Here is a 19,106-nt window from a genome sequence, read left to right as displayed (position 1 = left end):
CGTCCTCACCCTCACCATTTATTTTTATTTACATTTTAAATGACAGCACGTGCAACTTGCAATTGCAATTGAATTTTGAAATTTGAATTGAACAGTTCAAGTAGAAGTATCCCATTCTTTACGGTCTCTTTCAGTGAAATTGAGTTTTTTAGCGCTAAAGCTGAAGTCTTACCATCGATATTCATCATGAAGTGTTAATCTTAGTTCCTTTTCTCAAAATCAAATAGTGCTTCGTACTTTTCCTCTTTCAAGTCTTCTATCAATGTTGCGCTTTGACTGAGACTATTGTTCATCATATTACCAGTTCCTTCTGAATATGGGGAAGCCCAAATTTAAAAAGTCCAAATCAAATGAACAGAAACTTCAAATCAAGTCACGTAAAGATAAGAAAAAGAATAAAACCAAGGAGTTAAAGTTGGCGAAAGTTGTGAAGGAACATAACCGTGCCAACCTGAATATTGTCAGTAATTTTGTATCGGTCGAAGACAATGTTCGCAAGTCTATATTCAGCTCGAAGGTCTCAGATGTCACGAAAACAAGAGTTGACTCAACGTGTGTCAGTATCTCTAACCTTAACATTGCAAGTTCCAGCTCCAGCTTAGCGCATCTTGGTGTGGAAGCCCAACTCCCGGGGAATCAGCCTGCTGTTGAGGACCAACCCAACATTTTTGCTGACTTTCTCCAATCAGTAAAATTCGTTGTTGTCAGTTCAAAAAAAGTCCTTGCTATTTGTGATCATACAGATATTTTATATTTTTTTGGGGTCGTAAAGCTGTCAATACTTCACGGGCAAGCAGAAGTTCTAGGTTACGTTTTCAATAATCGCACGCCCCCATCAAATGTGTTCTCTCTGAGAGACTCTGGCATTTTACAAGTAATCATCTCAAAAAATACACAGCCTTCTTTAGATCTTAGAGATCTCAAGGAAAAAATTGAAGAGAGGTGTGCAGGCATTGCCACTCAAACTGTTGATAGGGTTATCATGCTCATGAAATCAAGTAGTACAATCCTCTTGCTCGAGAGAAGTACCGACACAAAAAGAATGCAAGTTTTTTTGAATAGCCATTGCAAGTCATCTATATTTCCAACTATGACAAGTATTCAAGAGAAGCTCATGAATGTTGAACATCCAGAAGAAGTAAAAAAAATTGAACGTGAACTTATTTGTCAGTTTATCCACCCTTCTGAGCCAGAAAATTTTTTCAAAGTCAGTGACCAATGGCAGCCGCTGGTTGATCAGATTTTAAGCTCAATTACAAGTTATACAGGTTCGTTTACAAACTTCAAATCATATTTTTATCTAACTATTACTGCCTATCTAAATTTTTACAAATCAAGTATAATGTTTTGTCTTTCATCATATTTGACCTCATTGGGCTGTTAATAAAATACGCAACAATCTAAGAGGAGAATGGCCAAGGCTAGAAATGTAAGTTCCATCCCCGATCGAGAGCACGGTACTATCAGAAGTAGTCGCGAAATCAGTTTCATAGAAAAACTAGCCCAATGTTTGTAGGTATTGAAGAGAAGTAGAAGCTAATGTAAGTACAATAAAAATATAACAATCATGTAATTTTTTATAAATCAAAATATATTTCAGCCCACAGTGATGACTGTAATAGTAGTAATAGGTATTACTAACCATTTGTTCAAATACTTAGCTTGATTTTTTGAAAGCATAAAAGTGAAGTTATTTAATTTACTCACAATCAGATTATTTTCAAGTATTTGAAGTAGCAGGAGATGTTTATATGCCCGAAGATTATATCATTAATTTCTACAGTCAATCGGTACAAAAGTCAAGTCAGAAGTACTGTAGGAAAAGATTCATGGATTGAGAACAATAAGTAATCAATCAATAGAATTTTTTCGGCTGTAATTGAGATTTTATTTTTGGGCTAATTTACTTCAAAATATAATCATACAATCTTGGGGAATGGATTATCCTTCTGCTGATCCAATTTTTTTATGATTACTTGAATGAAACGCATCATTAGTCATTAATCAAAGTGATATTGGCACTTGGAAGTTTTTACTCTGGATTTGAGTCAAAATGAACACCAAATCTGGATTATTTAGCAGTGTCCTTCAAAGTTTACCATTAATCCAATTTTTACTAATCATCTTCGATTTTTATTTTCAGGCAGCATATCATTACTAGCTGGTGGTAAGGGAGTTGGGAAGTCTACTCTTCTCCGTTATTTAGTCAATCAATGTTTGAGTCGAACATCTGCGAAGAAGGCTCTAGTAATTGATTTAGATCCTGGCCAGTGTGAGATGACACTTCCAGGCTGCATGTCGGTCCATGTTGTCACCAAACCTCTTCTTGGTCCAAACTTTTCTCATTTGAGTCATTCTGGAAGGTATGCTTTTTATCTGTCTTTTTCTCTTTTTCGTTTTCGGCTGCTAAACACTAGTACTCTTAAAGTGAAACGTTTACCTTAGACCAGCAATCTAAATCTACTGCATATGATCACTGTATTTCCGGATGTACCGTACTCATTTTATTGCTCACCTGTTTTCTCGCAGTCTCTAGAAATTTTCAAAATGACCCCAAGTGGAAGTACTCAGTCTCATTATTTTTCGCCTCGACTTACCCTCTCTACTTGTCTGCTGTGGGACAACTGAGTTAAGAAATCTCAAGTTAGTGGTTAAACTTGGAAACTGCAATTCCTCATTTTTGAAGTTGCAGACCACTTATTGTAGGTACTTTGTTTTTCATTGAAAAACTAATTATCATAATTTCCTCAAAATTGTCACAATTCTTGTTTTCTGTTAGAGGTATGTTTTATGATAATACCTGTTAGTAAGTAACAAAGTTGGCTTGTTCCCCTTTGAAGAAAAAATTAAGTAGCGGAATTTTTGAAACACGGTAATCATGGTTCATGGTCAGTGGCCAGTTTGCAGAAGAAACCATCCAAAGTTTTCAATTGACTCGTTGGAGAAAGAGTTAGAGAAATTTCAACTAATAAGTATGTGTCCTGTTTTCAGAGTGTGGTTTCTTGGAGAGATCAATGTTGCGCAGTGTTTTGACAGGTACTTAAAGTATTTAGAAGAGATTCTTTGTTACTGTGCCTCTAGTGCAGAGTTGAAAAAAATTCCATGGTTCATTAACACAATGGGTTTCTGCAGAGGTAAGAATAATTTTTTGTCAACATCTACATATATCTATCGCTGAAATTACAAAGTATGCCTCAAACAGGGGTGTAGAAAGGGTTTAATTCCATGATCCCCGGAACCATATAAGATGTCCGTTGCAAGATTTGAAGTAATATAAGTATCGATGTTCAAAGCTAAAAAATGCATATCTTTGATTTCATCATTTAAAACTTGGCTCATGTTTTATTTTTTTAAGAGAAACCCAACCAATACTCTCTAGAAATTTTCTATAACTTTTATGCCTTCATTCTCAAAATACCACCCAATATTGCAATCTGCACTTTGCACACTTTGATTACCTATTTCTCTTCAAAGAAACAGAAACATAAATTGAGATTTTCAAATGTTGTACTTGCATTTTTGCATTCAGTCATCGATATAATGCTCTTTTTTCCAGAAACTTTGGTGAATTTCAACAAAAACTTTTCGCATAGAAGATTTTAGTGGAAATGTTGATTAAATGAACATATTTAAATTATTAGGAGCTATATCCATCCTGACATGAGCTTTAGGATCCCATGAAAACATGCATGGCAGGAATCATCAGGGTTGCCACAGTCAGGGAAAACCGGGAAATGTCAGGGAAAATAACGAAAATGTCCAGGAAAATTTGTTAAATCACCTTCATTTGCTTTCTAGAATAGGTTTGAGGTTTCGAACAACAAATTTTGTCCAAAATCTATTTTCAATTATGCCTTCCTAACAAACCGTCACATCTTCAATTGTCAAAGAATTCCCTTAAAATGTGTCAGGGGAATCAGGGAAATGTCCGGGAATTTCATTTTCTAAATTCTGTGGCAACCCTGAATCATGTCTCAATGCATCTAGTTTCTTTTTATTTGTTAGTCCTCCTGTTTAATTAATAATTCTGATAATAATTAATGTATTTCAAATTTTGTGAAATTTATTCGAGGTTTTTGAAATTTCACTTACCATCTCTGCTGATGTCGTATAGGACAAGTTGCTGTGGATTTGGATAATTTTTTTGCCAACACAGGGTTTAATTTTCATATTAACGTTTTTGAAAATCGTATCTAAAATTCACACTTTTAGTACCACTATTATCCCTTAAGAGAGGCACGAAAAGCACACTTCTAAGTCGCCCTCCATCTCTAGAGGCGCCAAAATTCTTCACACCCTCCCCCATCGCTATCTCTCTCTAATTGAACTTTTCTTGTGTCAAATGCCAAAGTATTCAATTATTCTTTCAATACTATCCCTATGCTTTGGTTTTAACTACCTATTGTCAGGAAGACTTTTGTCCTAATTTTCAAGCCAAAATTAAGTGTAATTATTTATTTCACTTAAAATAGCAAATCTGACCGGTTCTTCATTCATGTATGAAGCCTCTATCATAATCATAAAATTTGATACATATAATGCTAAGTTTTTGTGGACCAAGGTTTCCCCAAGGGACAGCCAATTATACTCTTTTAATTCTGAATCACAGGCCTAGGAGTGGAACTGATGTCCTGCACCATCAATTACTTCAGACCAACACATGTCATACAAATACAGAGCAAAAAGGACAACAACAATTATCCACTTCCATTATCTCCAGACATTGTACAAAGGCATCATAGATTCATCAAGTCTAAAGTCAGTAGAGTGAGCGGTGTTGTGACGCATGATTTAAGTGTCATCTCATCCGTTTCAAATGCAAATCCAAAGTAAGTAAGCTCTCTCTTTTTCCTTCTGAAGTGAAGATAAAAATTCAAGATTAATTGAGATAATAGCTCTCAGTTCAATTTTATATTACTATTATTTCATCCTCTTTTGATACTCAAAACAGTCCCAAGAATTTCAATTCGACAAAATCTCAATTATATAGCTCCTTTAAAAATGTACTATGAATGCAGTATGGACCCTATCACATTTATGTCCATGGAAAAATCTCAATATTCAAGCCCTAAGAAGTTCAATGTTGATAACGATGTAACCAAAAAAACTGGGGCAATCAAACCTGAGGTAAACACCATAAATCGTATAAAATTAACATAATCAACTCAAAACTCACTGAAAAAAGAATCAGGTATTTGACTTTTTGTGAGTTCTGAGTTTATTATTTTGATTTCATACAATTTTCGTTGTTTTTACCACAGTTCAATTTTGTTTGAGCTGAGTTTTGCGCTCCATCTAAGGGAAGAAATGAAGCCTGTTCTCCCCAATAGAATCAAATTCCAAGGAGTCATGTGCCATCTTATAGAGACAACTTTAGGGATTCAGTGCAGTTACCCTCTCCACAGGATAGAGCTCTCATATTCCCGCAACAAGCTTATGCAGGTTATCAATAAGAATCGAGTATTTAACCAAAATGAAGTCAATAACTGTACACAATTAACAATTAAACCAACGTAAACAGTCGAGTGAATACCAAAGTAGCACTCAATCTGCTTTCAATTCTTCCTCTCTTAGTTGGTCTTTCATTCCCAAAAGGGCTCAACTTTGCGCTAAAATTAATCTTGAGTGAATGAATTAGTCAGTATTTGTTTCAACTTTGCAAGTGAGACTTTTCCCTGCAGTGAATCTAACGTGAACGTCTTGTGGAGACAAAGCCTAAAGTTTTTTTAAATTTTCTGTTTCTCTTCTCTCATTGCAGTTTCTAATTTAGTGAAGGTTGCCACCATCCTTAAGACTTAAGTTTTTTGTCTATTTTTTACTAATTTTGATTTGTTTCCCCTTTTTCAATTTTTTAAGCTACTGGATTCATTAAATTTTTATCTCTCCTTCAAATTTGCAGCAACTGTTAAAAACATTAATTTTTTTTAAAAATTTTTTTTGCAGTAAAACCAATCCTCCTGAAAGAAGAGGCGCAGTTATACTCTCCTATTTCAGTCAAATTCTACCCAAATCCACGGATGCCATTACGGATGTTATTCCTTTTGTGTAAGTGCCCTCTTGGAGACCTAGTTTCTGATTTTTATAGCACGGAACATGGACCGTCATTTCAAAGATGCGTCACTCATTATGAATCAAATGAGTGTTGCCCAGAAGTGCGGTCTCATGAACCTAGATTTTCTTTCAACAAGTACCTAATATTGAGTATTTAGAATTTCTTACAACAAGTAATAGGGGGAATTTCATGGCCCTTTAAAAATAAAAATTTGCACGGCGGGTTGCTTGCTGAAGTTGCTACAGAATGCGCCTCGCGTTTTAATGAGGAAGTTGTGTAGTGGCTTAAAGTGTGACTGAGAGGTCTGTGGCTCAAATCCTAGTGTGAACAGAGATGGAATATTTCATGAAATTTTCCGAAGCTCTTGGGATGCATTCAGGAGGCCAAAAAGCACCTAGAAACAGTCATTCTCGATTTTGAAATTTTCCACTCCAGCCTAAGACATTCATGCCTTTCAAAGGTTTTTGTTTGGTTTGGACTTTAAGTTGAGGCTAAATTTCTCTCTAATTTCCCCTTAGTGTCCCCCTTTGCACCATTTACTGCCGTATCATCATAAAGTCCATTTGAAGTGCTTTCTGAGCTTCCGAAGGTTTAATGAATTATTTCGAAAAAGTGGACAAATTTCAAATTTTATGCAATTTATTTGAGAGATCTGAAATTTCACTTTCCATCTCTGGGTGTGAATCATAGTTTTTATTTGTTCTTGTGATAGTTTTTTTTCCACTTTCTTTCAACTTGTGGGACACTGTGACATCCCCTTAAGCCAAGAATTTCTTGTACAACACAAAAGAGTATTGCAAGTATGTATGTAGAAAAAGTTTAAAATCGGAGGCCTTTCTGCCATAATTTTCAAAGAAGAAGGAACTTCAAACTGAATTGAATCAAGATGCATAATTTCAACTATACTAATTACTGAACAGTGGTGGAAGGATTTGATATCCACATTATCCACCAAGGAAAAAAATCGGATTAGAAAGATCTGGTTAACATTATTTTTTATCTCGTTAACACATTGGCTCTGTCTTTCCGTTGTGTTGGCTTTTTCCTGTGTTCAATACCAAGTTAATGAAAATTCTGGCGAACAATTATTTGTTATCTTTACAAGCTTTATTTTTGCATCTTTCTTTTGGTTTTAACCTGATCTGCCTTCGTTCCTCATTTTTTTGTGATATATTTTTTTTTCTTGCGATCTCTCCAAATAACTACCACCCTAAGGAAGGGTGCTATGTGAGGAAAAAGTTTGAAAACTGAGGCCCTCTGAAGAAGGTGACCCAAATTGCGATACCTACCTCTTTCTGAATCCAAAGCTTCCCTATTCTTCAATGACAAAAATTCTTCAAATGAAGGTTATGACTGAGGAATAAGAAGCTCAGTAATCTTTCTGTCATTTTAAGAAAAATGCATCCATAGTTTAACAAAAAATGAAAAATATGAAAGCTGAGTGGCTTGTATTATTCTAATGAACCTAAGAATAAAAAGTTGAGAAAGACATGATAATGCACATTATCACCGGTTTTTTTTCTACTTGTTTGTGAGGAAGCCGTTTATTCTTGCACTTACATGTTCTGGGCTGTGCTCATTATTAGTGTACATACATGTGTCGATGACTTTACGTGTAGTCATGTGAACAGATATTTTTCTATGAAAACATGCGTGTTCTGGTATGCAGTTATCCTTACTACCACACTTTTCAACACGCACAAAAAACGCTCTTACGATTAGTTTTGTGCCGTAAAAAATTACGACCCAAAACTGATCTCTCGTTTTCAATCGTTTCACCAGACCCCAAGAATTTTACTCAAAATGTCTAAGGTCTCAAGCTTTTTAAAAATGTCAGGAACTCCTTTACCTCTGATACCCTTCAACTGCTGTAGGTGTCTTGAGAACACCCATTAAAATTGGATGATTTCTTCATCTAAAAGTGCCATCAACCTAACTTAAATTAATTGAATGCTCTTTTACTCATTGCAGAACCGATGTATCCAACCTAGATATCATTATCTGCCATGGTCAGAATCTCAGTCGAGCTCAGTCTCTCGCAGCTATAAATGGGAATTTAGTTGCATTGTGTTCAAAATCTAGTAATGATACATTCAATCATAAGTGCCTTGGCTTCGGTAAGTATATTTTGTCTATTTTCCCCCTAAAAATACTATATAACCCCTATCATCTCAATTTTAATATATTATATATGACCCCCCTTTCTTGAGTAAGTAGAATAGCCTAAAAATATATTCCAACATGATTTACTTTTGTGTGTAATTTACAAAAATATTTAAATTAGAACCGAAAAACCAGGATTTCCATAACCACTTCCTTTTCCAATGCCCTGACTCTAAAATCTTTTAATCTCTTCTATCATAACCTTCCGTGGATTTGTTTTCTTTTAATTACGTTGACCTTTGCCACACTATGGATGAGATCTCCACACCTGGAAATTGTTCGCGCTCTCTCCAATGGCACCAGCTGAGGTTGCAAGGGTTCATGGTAATTCCCAGGTTTCTTGAACTGTTGGAAACATTGGATAACTCTTCGTTTTTCTAATCCGGATGTTTCAATGGAGGGTCTAAAAATCATCTAACTTTTACTGAAGTTTTTTTTCCAAAATCTTTTTATTTTTCTCGTGATTATAAGAGGCAGGCAGGTGTTGGATCAAAGTGATCTTCTTCGAATATCATGTCATGATCTCGACTCAAATCTATTCTACTTTGTGTGCATGTTCTCAGTTGGGATGCGAGCCCCTGGCTTCGATCATCGGACCCTGCGGCCTGCACTTCATCCCAATGTCAGCATTTCTTGCTTTGACTCATGGCTCATCCTGGCATTCTCAACTTCCCACACAAAATGAAGATTTTGCCCGGGAAAATTGGCCATCTCTTTACTCTCTTCTATAGTAAACTTCACCCTTACAGGGAATGTCCCATGCTGCCAAAAAGTATTAACAATCTTTTTCTTGATCAACATTCTGATCTGTCGATCCATCTGATTATTCTTGTCTCTATTGTAGATTCTGCCCTTGAAATATCTCCTAAATTCGTTTTCTAATATCCTTTTCTTTGTCTGATTACCTAGGCATTGTTCGAGGCATTGATTTCTCAGATGGGCGACTGTTTCTTCTCACTCCTTTACGAGAAGACTTGAAAGATGTCAATTGTCTCATGATGGGGAACACGTTCTTACCGCAATCAATTTACCCTCAGTCTCATTCTAGTGGGCATGTCCCATATGTTAACATCGGAGAAGGCCAAATCACCAGCAGGATAACCAGACGGACGTTCAAGCCTGCGTCCACCGTAAGTTTTCAAGGATTTACGGCGAAAAGCCTCGAATATCCGCGAGTAATGGGGAAAAGTCTCGAATATCCGCGAGTAACTGAGAAAAGTCTCGAATATCCGCGAGTAACTGAGAAAAGTCTCGAATATCCGCGAGTAATGGAGGAAAGCTCTAAATTTACGCGAGTAATGAAGAAATGTTCGAATATCCGCGAGTATCAAAGCGAAAAGCCTCGTAAAACCGCCAGTTTTGGAGCAAAGCCTCGAATGTCCACGATTTACGGCGAAAAGCCTCGAATATTCGCGAATATCGGATCAAAGCCTCGAATGTCCGCGAGTATTGGATCAAAGCCTTGTAAAGCTGCGAGTTACACTGAAAAGCCTCGAATATCCGCGAGTAATGGGGAAAAGTCTCGAATATCCGCGAGTTACTGAAAGAATTCCCGATTATCCGCGAGTAACGGAGGAAAGCCCCAAATCTACGCGAATAATGAAGAAATATTCGAATATCTGCGAGTAACGAAAAAATATTCGACTATCTCTAAAACCCTGAATACCAAAAACCCTGAAAACTCAGGGAATTTTGAAATCCAAGGAAACCTTTCATCCTGATAAAGGTGAATTTCACGAAATTTGACAACCGCGCGGAAACCCAGTCGCGCGAGGCTTACCTTTTCAAAAGCGGAACTCGGGCGTTTCTGTATGGATGGCGCAATCCGTCGCCTCTCTGGCGTACGGGCGTATCTCGATTTTCACGTAATCCCTGCCCTACATATAAATCCATTCATTCTGGGGCTCATGTGTGAATGGAGGTACGCCCTTACGTCAGAGAGGCGACGAATTTTCCGAGGCGGTTGACGTCGACGTAGTCGGGGGAAAACGTGAAGGAGCGCGAGAATATTTTCGCTCGTGACTAACCCGCTGCGGGGTCGGTCTCGTCTCCTTTTTGGTCAAATGACGAACTTGACCAAGGTCGGCGGAGCGAGTGAACGAACGCTCGACCTGGACCGGGCGGCCTACTCGAAACGACAACCGCCCACGAACGCGAACAAGACCGACGGATGCCAAATCCGAATCCGTGAGCTTCGGATCATCATCGTTACTAATTTTATTTCATTCACCTGCAGGTCGATTGTTGAATCGTTATCGAATGATTCTGATCGATAACTCCCTATCTTCACAATGCTATATATCGATCAAGGTCATTCGATAACGATTCAACAATCGACCCGCAGGGATGAGAAATTTTCCATCTGCCGCGGATACGGCTCGACGAAACGGCGACGGACAGGGAAGGCCTTGGGTGGAACTGGGAGGGCGTGGAGGGTGTCGAGCTGCAACTTCTACGAAAGTTTCCACGGGAGTGAAAAGCTTTCAGTCCTGTTTAATCAGATTAATTTGTAAAATTGTACACATTTGAATCGGATCGCATTTAGCAAAAGGGAACCAGCGCGATCACCGTGTTTTCAAAATTGTGCAACTTCTTATTTTATTTTAAAAATACTTAATATATGCACAGTATTCAAATTTACACAGTTGTGTTTCTTTAAAATTAACAATTTCTTGGTGGGCAGAAAAAATTATTAGCCATTCTGGGAGATTTTTTTTTAGATAATTATGAAGAAGCAACATTTTTACAACACTGTAATCACGCTGGTTCCTTTTTGCTAAATGCGATCCAATTGTGAATAATCAAAATCACACGCGAATCCTTGTGAAACCACGAAAATCGGTGAATTGCTGACGCGTGTAAAACCTCGAATATCCACGGGAAATTGCAATCGCACCAGAGTACTAACGAGCTCAGTCCAACTGTAAAAAAATGCGATAATAGCAAGACTTCATCCGAACTCCAGTGTCTTTGAAACAACGAAAAAACCGCGGTTGTCCGAAAATATGCGAGTAACGGAGCCAGGCCTCGGATATCCGCGAGTAATTGAGAGAAGCGTCGAATATCCGCAAGTAACAATGGAGAGCCTACAAAGTCAGCCAGTAATTGAGAAAAGCTCGAATATCCGCGAGTAACTGAGAAAAGTCTCGAATATCCGCGAGTAACTGAGAAAAGTCTCGAATATACGCGAGTAACCGAGAAAAGTCTCGAATATCCGCGAATAACAGAGAGAAGCCTCAAATCAATGCGAGTTAAGAAGAAATATTCGAATATCTGCGAGTAACGAAAAAATACTCGAATATCCGCGATTAACATAGAGAAAAGCCTCGTGAAACCGACAGTTTTGGGGCGAAGCCTTGAATGACCACGAGTTACGGAAGAAAGCCTCGAATGTCCGTGAGTATCGGATCAAAGTCTCGAATATCCGCGAGTAACAGAGAGAAGCCTCAAATCCACGCGAGTAAAGAAGAAATATTTGAATTTCTGCGAGTAACGGAAAATTACCCGAATATCCGCGATTAACATGGTATAAAAGCCTCGCGAAACCGCCAATTTTGGAACACAGCCTCGAATGTCCACAATTTACGGAGAAAACCCTCGAATAGCCGCGAACATATTATCAAAGCCTCGAATGTCGGTGAGTATCGGATCGAAACCTTGAATATCCGCGAGTAACGCAGAGAACTTCGAATATCCGCGATGTCGCGTGAAACTTAGAGTGCCCGCTGAAACATTAAAATCAGCGAACAACAGCGAGAACCCTAATGTGTCGGCAAATAATCGCGATTAGGCACTTGCGAGGGCCCGCGGGCGCTCCTTGGAATTTCGAACAAAAGGTGAGTCACACTTATCAACGAGTCAATTTAGATTTCGTGCCGAATCGCAACCCGACGTATAAATGTGACGAGGAGCCTTGCAGCACCGTGTTTTAACACATTTTTTCGATACGTGAAGTTTTTCATTCCGTAGCCTCATAGGCACCAGAAAATGTGAAAAAAGTAATTTTTCACCATCCGGCCAAAGTATCATGAACGCCATGCAACGTTTAAAATTTTCCGCCGCCATGTTATTTTTTTACAGAGAAATTTTTCAACGAAGCTGTCCGAAAATTTCCCTGAATTTTCTTCATGCTGCCGACAAAGGTCGGTGAAATTTTCAAACGAAGCTGTCCGAAAATTTCACTGAATTTTCTTTATGCTGCCGATAAAAGTCCGTGAAATTTTCAAACAGATGCAACCAACAGTTACAGAAAAATTGTCCAACTGTCCGAAAATTTCACTGAATTTTCTTTATGCTGCCGATAAATGTCAGTGTTTTCAAACAGATTCAACCAACAGTTTCTTTGTAAAAAAATACAATGTCGACGGATTTTTTTAAACGTCGCATGCTTGTGAAACTTTGGCCCAAAAGGTGACGAATTGTTTCTATCAAGCTCTTTTATTTTCCTTAACGTACTCTACCTACATTTTTGCTACACTCTTTTTTTTTTTTTTTAATATATCTATATCGTAGGTATTTCGCAAAAATGATCCGGAAGTATTGCAGTGTTGCGATGATTGTGCAACTTCCTCTTGTTTTCACAGTGAAATACTAATAGGAAACCAAGAAACGAAAACTTAATAACATTTTCCTGGGAGTCCAGCATGGTAGAAACTGTTTGGTTAGCTTTTTAGGCTTTTTCACCCTACGGAAATAATCATGTAATCTTCGAAGCACCACAAAGCTCTTATTCGTCCTTTTTTGTTAGTGAATGTTCAGAAAAGAAGTTTTGAAAATTTTCAGTCCCTAAATTTTTAGCTGACCTAGGCACCTAAGCCCCAAAATTAAGTACCAGTGTAGTGCAAAGCCCTATACACGAACAGGATTTTGTGTCTTTTCTGAGGTTAAATTACGATTCATATGTCGGAATTTGGTGAATTCTAATTTAGAAACTAGCAACAATGAATTCCTGCAGGTCAAATCAAGCACGTTATCTGAATATCTAGATCATGTGCTCGAGCTTTTCTCAAAGTTTAGCCCTTCGCAACCGCCTTATGAAGTCACGAAGCGGCAATATCGCGCCTTCCGTATCATTTCGAACCTGGATCTACCGTACCAGAAAATTCGTTAGCCATCGTCGCAACATTTTTCACCGTTGGCTCATCGTTTCTAGACTATTCCCCGTGCAATCGGAGGGAAGGTACGCGATCGAACGAGACGTCTCTAGAAAGCGGTCGCGGCGTTACAACCGGCACCGTTCACTCGTATGCAACAACAGTACGCGCCACAGCTGTCGCTATGGCAACGGCTTGTGGGTCGCGGCGCGCAGCCAATCACAGCGCTCCGTCAGATTGCGCTCCCGCTTTTGAATGGGTGAAACATCTAGAAGAATCTCGAAGCTTCGCGGGCATCGACCGCGGCTATAAATACTAGCCGCGCCGTTATTGCGCCATCAGTTGAAGATCCGAAAGCGATCATACCGTGTGTCAAGTGAAGTTTTTCTCAAAGCGATTTTACAAGCGTTTATTCTGCGGTTATTTTACTAGTGCGAATTTTATCTTTACAACAGTTTTTCAGATCGTGAACATCAGTGCGATTTTCGGAGTTCTTGTGCCGTATCAATTACCGCAAATAATTTGTGCTTTAAGTGTTTCAGTGACTGCGAACTTTTTAACAATTTCAAAATGAAAACCCCGGCAATTGGAATCGATTTGGGAACCACCTACAGCTGCGTTGGTGTCTGGCAGCAGGGCAAAGTTGAAATTATTGCCAACGACCAAGGTAACAGAACAACACCTAGCTATGTTGCCTTTACAGACACCGAAAGATTGATCGGAGATGCTGCCAAAAATCAAGTTGCCATGAACCCAAAGAACTCTGTTTTTGATGCAAAACGTCTCATCGGCAGAAAATTTGATGACCCAAAAATCCAAGCAGACATGAAACATTGGCCTTTCACAGTGATCAACGACTGCGGCAAACCCAAAATCCAAGTCGAATACAAAGGGGAAGTCAAGAAATTCGCCCCTGAAGAAATCAGTTCAATGGTCCTGACCAAAATGAAGGAGACAGCGGAAGCCTTCCTCGGTGACAAAGTTCGAGATGCAGTCATCACCGTCCCTGCATACTTCAACGACTCGCAAAGACAAGCAACCAAAGACGCAGGAGCTATCGCAGGGCTGAATGTTTTGCGAATCATCAATGAACCCACTGCTGCTGCTTTAGCGTATGGTCTGGACAAAAACTTGAAAGGCGAAAGGAATGTCTTAATTTTTGATTTGGGTGGTGGCACCTTCGATGTTTCCATCTTGACAATTGATGAAGGTTCCCTGTTTGAAGTGAAGTCAACTGCTGGTGATACACATCTTGGTGGTGAAGACTTTGACAATCGCCTTGTCAACCATCTGGCAGATGAATTCAAGCGAAAGTACAAGAAGGATCTCAAAACCAACCCCAGAGCACTCCGTCGATTGAGGACTGCAGCCGAACGAGCCAAGCGTACTCTATCCTCCAGCACAGAAGCAAGTATCGAAATTGACGCTCTCTTTGACGGAGTTGATTTCTACACCAAAGTATCCCGAGCAAGGTTCGAAGAGCTCTGTTCTGACCTGTTTCGGTCAACTCTAGCTCCTGTCGAGAAAGCTTTGACCGACGCTAAAATGGATAAATCCGCTATTCATGATGTCGTTCTGGTTGGAGGCTCCACCCGGATTCCGAAGGTACAGTCATTGCTTCAAAACTTCTTCTGCGGCAAATCTTTGAACCTTTCGATTAATCCGGATGAAGCTGTCGCTTATGGTGCTGCTGTTCAAGCTGCTATTTTGAGCGGCGACACAAGCTCTCAGATCCAAGATGTGCTGTTGGTGGATGTCGCTCCTCTCTCACTCGGTATTGAGACGGCTGGTGGTGTAATGACCAAGATCATCGAGAGAAACGCCAGGATTCCTTGCAAGCAATCACAAACTTTCACCACCTACGCAGACAATCAACCAGCTGTAACTATCCAAGTCTACGAGGGTGAGCGTGCGATGACAAAGGACAATAACCTCCTTGGTACGTTCGACCTAACTGGTATTCCACCAGCGCCAAGAGGAGTGCCGAAGATTGACGTCACATTTGATTTAGACGCCAATGGAATATTGAACGTTGCAGCCAAGGAGAACAGCACCGGAAAATCGAAGAACATCGTTATCAAGAATGACAAGGGTAGGCTGTCAAAGGAAGAAATCGACAGGATGGTCAACGAAGCTGAGCGCTACAAAGAGGAAGATGACAAACAGCGGGCTCGAGTCAATGCCAGGAACCAACTTGAAGCGTACATTTTCAATGTGAAGCAGGCGGTAGAGGAGGCAGGATCCAAACTGTCAGAAGTGGACAAGAATTCAGTGAAGGAGCAGTGCGACAATACCTTGAGGTGGCTTGACAACAACAGTCTGGCAGAAAAGGATGAATACGACCATAAGCTTCAGGAAGTCCAGAAAGTTTGCATGCCCATCATGAGCAAACTTCATGGAGCAGGTGGTGGAGCTGGTGCCCCCGGCGCCGGTGGCCCAACAGTTGAAGAAGTCGACTAAACTGCATTGTATGTAGCCACAATTTTATTTCTTTTTTTATCCTATGTATTTTTCTCAAGCTCCTCGATGAATCACCTACTCAAGTTTTTCAACCACATTGCCCCTCTATCTAAGTCTTCAGTTTCATTCATTGAATTGATGTGTTACTATCTAAGCCCTCCAATTTTGTAACCCCTTGAGAGTCAACCTAAATGCATTTATTAGACTTTCCACCCCTCTTGCTTATTGCATCGACTGGATAATTTGTGCAGAGCATACTTTTCATATTCTCAATATTGTTTCTCTCCTTAATAATTTATTCCTTTTTTATTGTTGCACCTTCAGATTTTTCTCTATGTGTGTATAATGCACTAGCACTTGGCAATCAGTTTTTTCTTGCTGAATAACTTTAGTTTAGGTACCTAGCCAGTCTAGTGAAGTACTGAATTTTCATATTAAACTATCATTTCTTAAAGACATTAGTCTTAAAATGACTAAGAAAAGTATATCATCAGAAAGAAGGAGATCTTTTTGAGGTTTCTCTCTCAGGGGTTTTATGTTTTGATATCTCGTTTTTGGGTGAATTTTGAAATAATTTTTTAAAACGTAACGTAAATCAGGAGGGAAGTGCGTAGGTGCATAATACATCATCCAAGTTTAAATGAATTGACAGTCTTTAAAAATGAGCCTTCTTTACCTTTAATTTCTTTTCATAATAATTTATAGTTATTTTTCATTAATTTAAATTTTCTTAATTTTCATTTCTGTATTGTAAATTCATTTCTCTCTAGTATTTTTTTACCTCATTATTTGCCACCGTCCTATTTTTTTGCGCTCCAATGAAATTCTCTTACCATGCTTGCGTTCCTCTCAATTTTTGTGAAAAATTTCCATCCTTTATATTTACTGTACGCAAATTATCCCCCTCCTCCCTTCTCTTTGAACCAAGAAATATGGAGCTCTTTATTGAAATTTCTTAGGCAGAAGAGACCATTAATTCTCAAGTGCTGATTATAACGTAGACTCCAATTCTGTACATGAAGGCACCTGGCACCTACCATCAGTGATGTTCAGTCAAAAAACCGATTTTTATAAGCTCTTGAACAAATTTAGTTTCATTTAATTGCATTTTTCTATTGTTTTCCACAAAGTTTGAGATGATTTTAAACTAAGTAATGTAAAGGTCGTCCGCCTTACTCATCTCAATTTCTATTTTTTTACTGTCTTTTTCAATGCCGAGGCATTCGCTCTTAATAATTCTGTGTCGTTCATGAGTGGATGTCCTCTTAGACTGTTAACTTCTTTGTCTGAGATTGTTTTGTTTCATATTGAAATGTTACTTAGTTCCTCTGATAAATTAAATTGCGCAATTTATTTTATCTTGTTCTGTGTTAATAAAATTTTGTATCTTATAACTGTTGATTTTTCATTTGATTATCTGCTTCCCTTTCACCTTACTCACTTTAAAGTTTGAATATTAATGTAAGAAAGTTATGTTTACTATGAATCAGGTTCTGGTAGGACTGGCACTTATTATTGCATTAATTAGTTTCAAAAATTTCAATTGATAAGTGATATACATCTGTTATTATCCTAGACTTTCATCATTAGAATTCAATTTTAATTTCTTTGAATATACAAGAGATGTGGCTACTGTTTTTTTTTCCCTGGTAAAAACTCAATTTTTGACCAGCACTGATTCGCATGCCCATTTTACTACAACCTAATCCCTAAACGTTTATCACTCAAATTATTTTTTCAATATTGATGGCCAAGGTACAAAGTTGCTCATCTCCATTGCAGTGTTCCAAAATCTCCGCTCCTATTTTAGTTTTTATAAAGAGAAACAAGCCAGTATTATAGCTTGAACTTAAATAGAAAAGTTTGCCAATGAAGAAGAAAAATCAAGGAAGTTTTCTGGAAATTATGTTGTTTAGTTTCCTAAAGAAGGAATAAAGCATGATAGAAAATCTGCAACGTTGTCAACAGAGATACATGGTTTCACATTTTGGTCATTGAGATAGTTCATGATATACTTTTTATGACTCGATAGAACAAAATATGAACAAATCTTCCTTTACATCACTGTTTTCTTTAATGTCATGATGTTCAAATAACTAAAGAATTGACAAATTATGAATACAGAAGTTAGAATCAAATGATCTTACCTATTTAGTTACCCAATCATTTTTTTTTTTTTTCATTTTTCGCAAAATAAGGGGGGGGGGGGGGGGGGGGGGGATTGGGGGGGGGGGTGGGGGGGGGGGGGGGGGGGGGGGGGGGGTGGGGGGGGGGGGTGGGGGGGGTTGTGGGGGGGGGGGTGGGTGGGGGTTTTGGGGGGGGGTGTGGGGTTGTTTGGGGGGGGGGGGTGGTGGGGGGGGGGTGGGGGGGGGGTTTGGGGGGGGGGGGGTGGTGGGGGGGGGTTGTGGGATGGGGTAGGGGGGGTGGGGGTGGGTGGGGGGTGGGGGGGGGGGGGTGGTTGGGTGGGGGGTTGTTGGGGGGTGGGGGTGTGGTTGTGGGGTGTGGTGGGGGGGGGGTTGTTGGTGGGTTTGGGGTGGGGGGTGGTGTGGGGGGTGGTGGGGGGGGGTTGTGGGGGTGGTGGGGTTTGGTGTTGGGGTTTTGGATGAGTGGTGGTGATGTGGATAGGGGTTGGTGGGGGAGTGTGTTTTGAAGGGATGGTTTGGAGGGGAGAGGGGTGAGGATTTATGGGGGGGTTTGATGTGGTTGGGTAAGTGGGGGATGATTGTAGGGAAATGTGTAAGATATTTGGGGTGTGTTGGGGTGTGGTGGATTGGTATTGTGTAGTCTGTGTCAGTTCTTTTTTAGCATGTTTTATGATAGAGATGACTGCATTTTGCAAATAAGAATTTCTATACCTGACCCATGTAACATAGAGCATTTCGATTGCCAAAGTTGTGAACTTTGTATCGGCGGTGTAAGTCAGCAATCACATAACTTGGTTTGTGACATCGCAGACTTCCTGTCATAATTTATTTTTTAAACGGAAAACTACTCAACGGTAATTCTTTAAATCTGCCGTGATTTTTCTTCTCTGTTCGCAGAAATTTCTGCAAAAACTTCAATGAATGATGTCAATTTGTTCTCCTTTAAAAAAATAGCATAGTGGTGGAGATTTTTAGACACCGCTAATGAGATAAGTGATTGCGGACTTACGCTGTCGGTATTTTTATGGTAATGTTTCAAAATAGAAAAAAGTAAAGAAAATTGAAAACAGCATGCTCAAGAATGAATATTCAGAGTTTTAAACCTTAACTAGAACGAAATACAAAGTCATCGACAAATGCATGAAGTAGCTAAAGATGAAAAAACTATCTCCCCCCCCCCCCCTTTTAATTGAC

At 39.1% G+C, this 19,106-nt stretch overlaps 2 protein-coding genes across 2 annotated transcripts; both read left to right on the top strand.

Annotated features, from left to right (window-relative positions):
- The first annotated feature begins 61 nt into the window (after positions 1 to 61).
- On the top strand, positions 62 to 13,325 carry LOC109042137 (polynucleotide 5'-hydroxyl-kinase NOL9). The gene is made up of 8 exons (XM_019058711.2): positions 62 to 1,268; positions 2,144 to 2,363; positions 2,992 to 3,134; positions 4,610 to 4,829; positions 5,944 to 6,045; positions 8,024 to 8,169; positions 9,125 to 9,390; positions 13,170 to 13,325. The coding sequence occupies exons 1-8, from the start codon at positions 317 to 319 to the stop codon at positions 13,323 to 13,325; spliced, it is 2,205 nt and encodes a 734-aa protein (XP_018914256.2). The 5' UTR covers positions 62 to 316.
- Positions 13,326 to 13,608: 283 nt separating this feature from the next.
- LOC109042138 (major heat shock 70 kDa protein Ab) lies at positions 13,609 to 17,162 on the top strand. Its single transcript, XM_019058712.2, has one exon. It carries the CDS (start codon positions 13,879 to 13,881, stop codon positions 15,766 to 15,768), a length of 1,890 nt encoding a protein of 629 aa, XP_018914257.2. The 5' UTR covers positions 13,609 to 13,878; the 3' UTR covers positions 15,769 to 17,162.
- Positions 17,163 to 19,106: the final 1,944 nt, after the last annotated feature.

This window comes from Bemisia tabaci, chromosome 5 (assembly GCF_918797505.1).
Source record: "Bemisia tabaci chromosome 5, PGI_BMITA_v3".
NCBI classification, from domain to species: domain Eukaryota; kingdom Metazoa; phylum Arthropoda; class Insecta; order Hemiptera; family Aleyrodidae; genus Bemisia; species Bemisia tabaci.
This window is presented reverse-complemented; position numbering and strand designations above follow the sequence as displayed.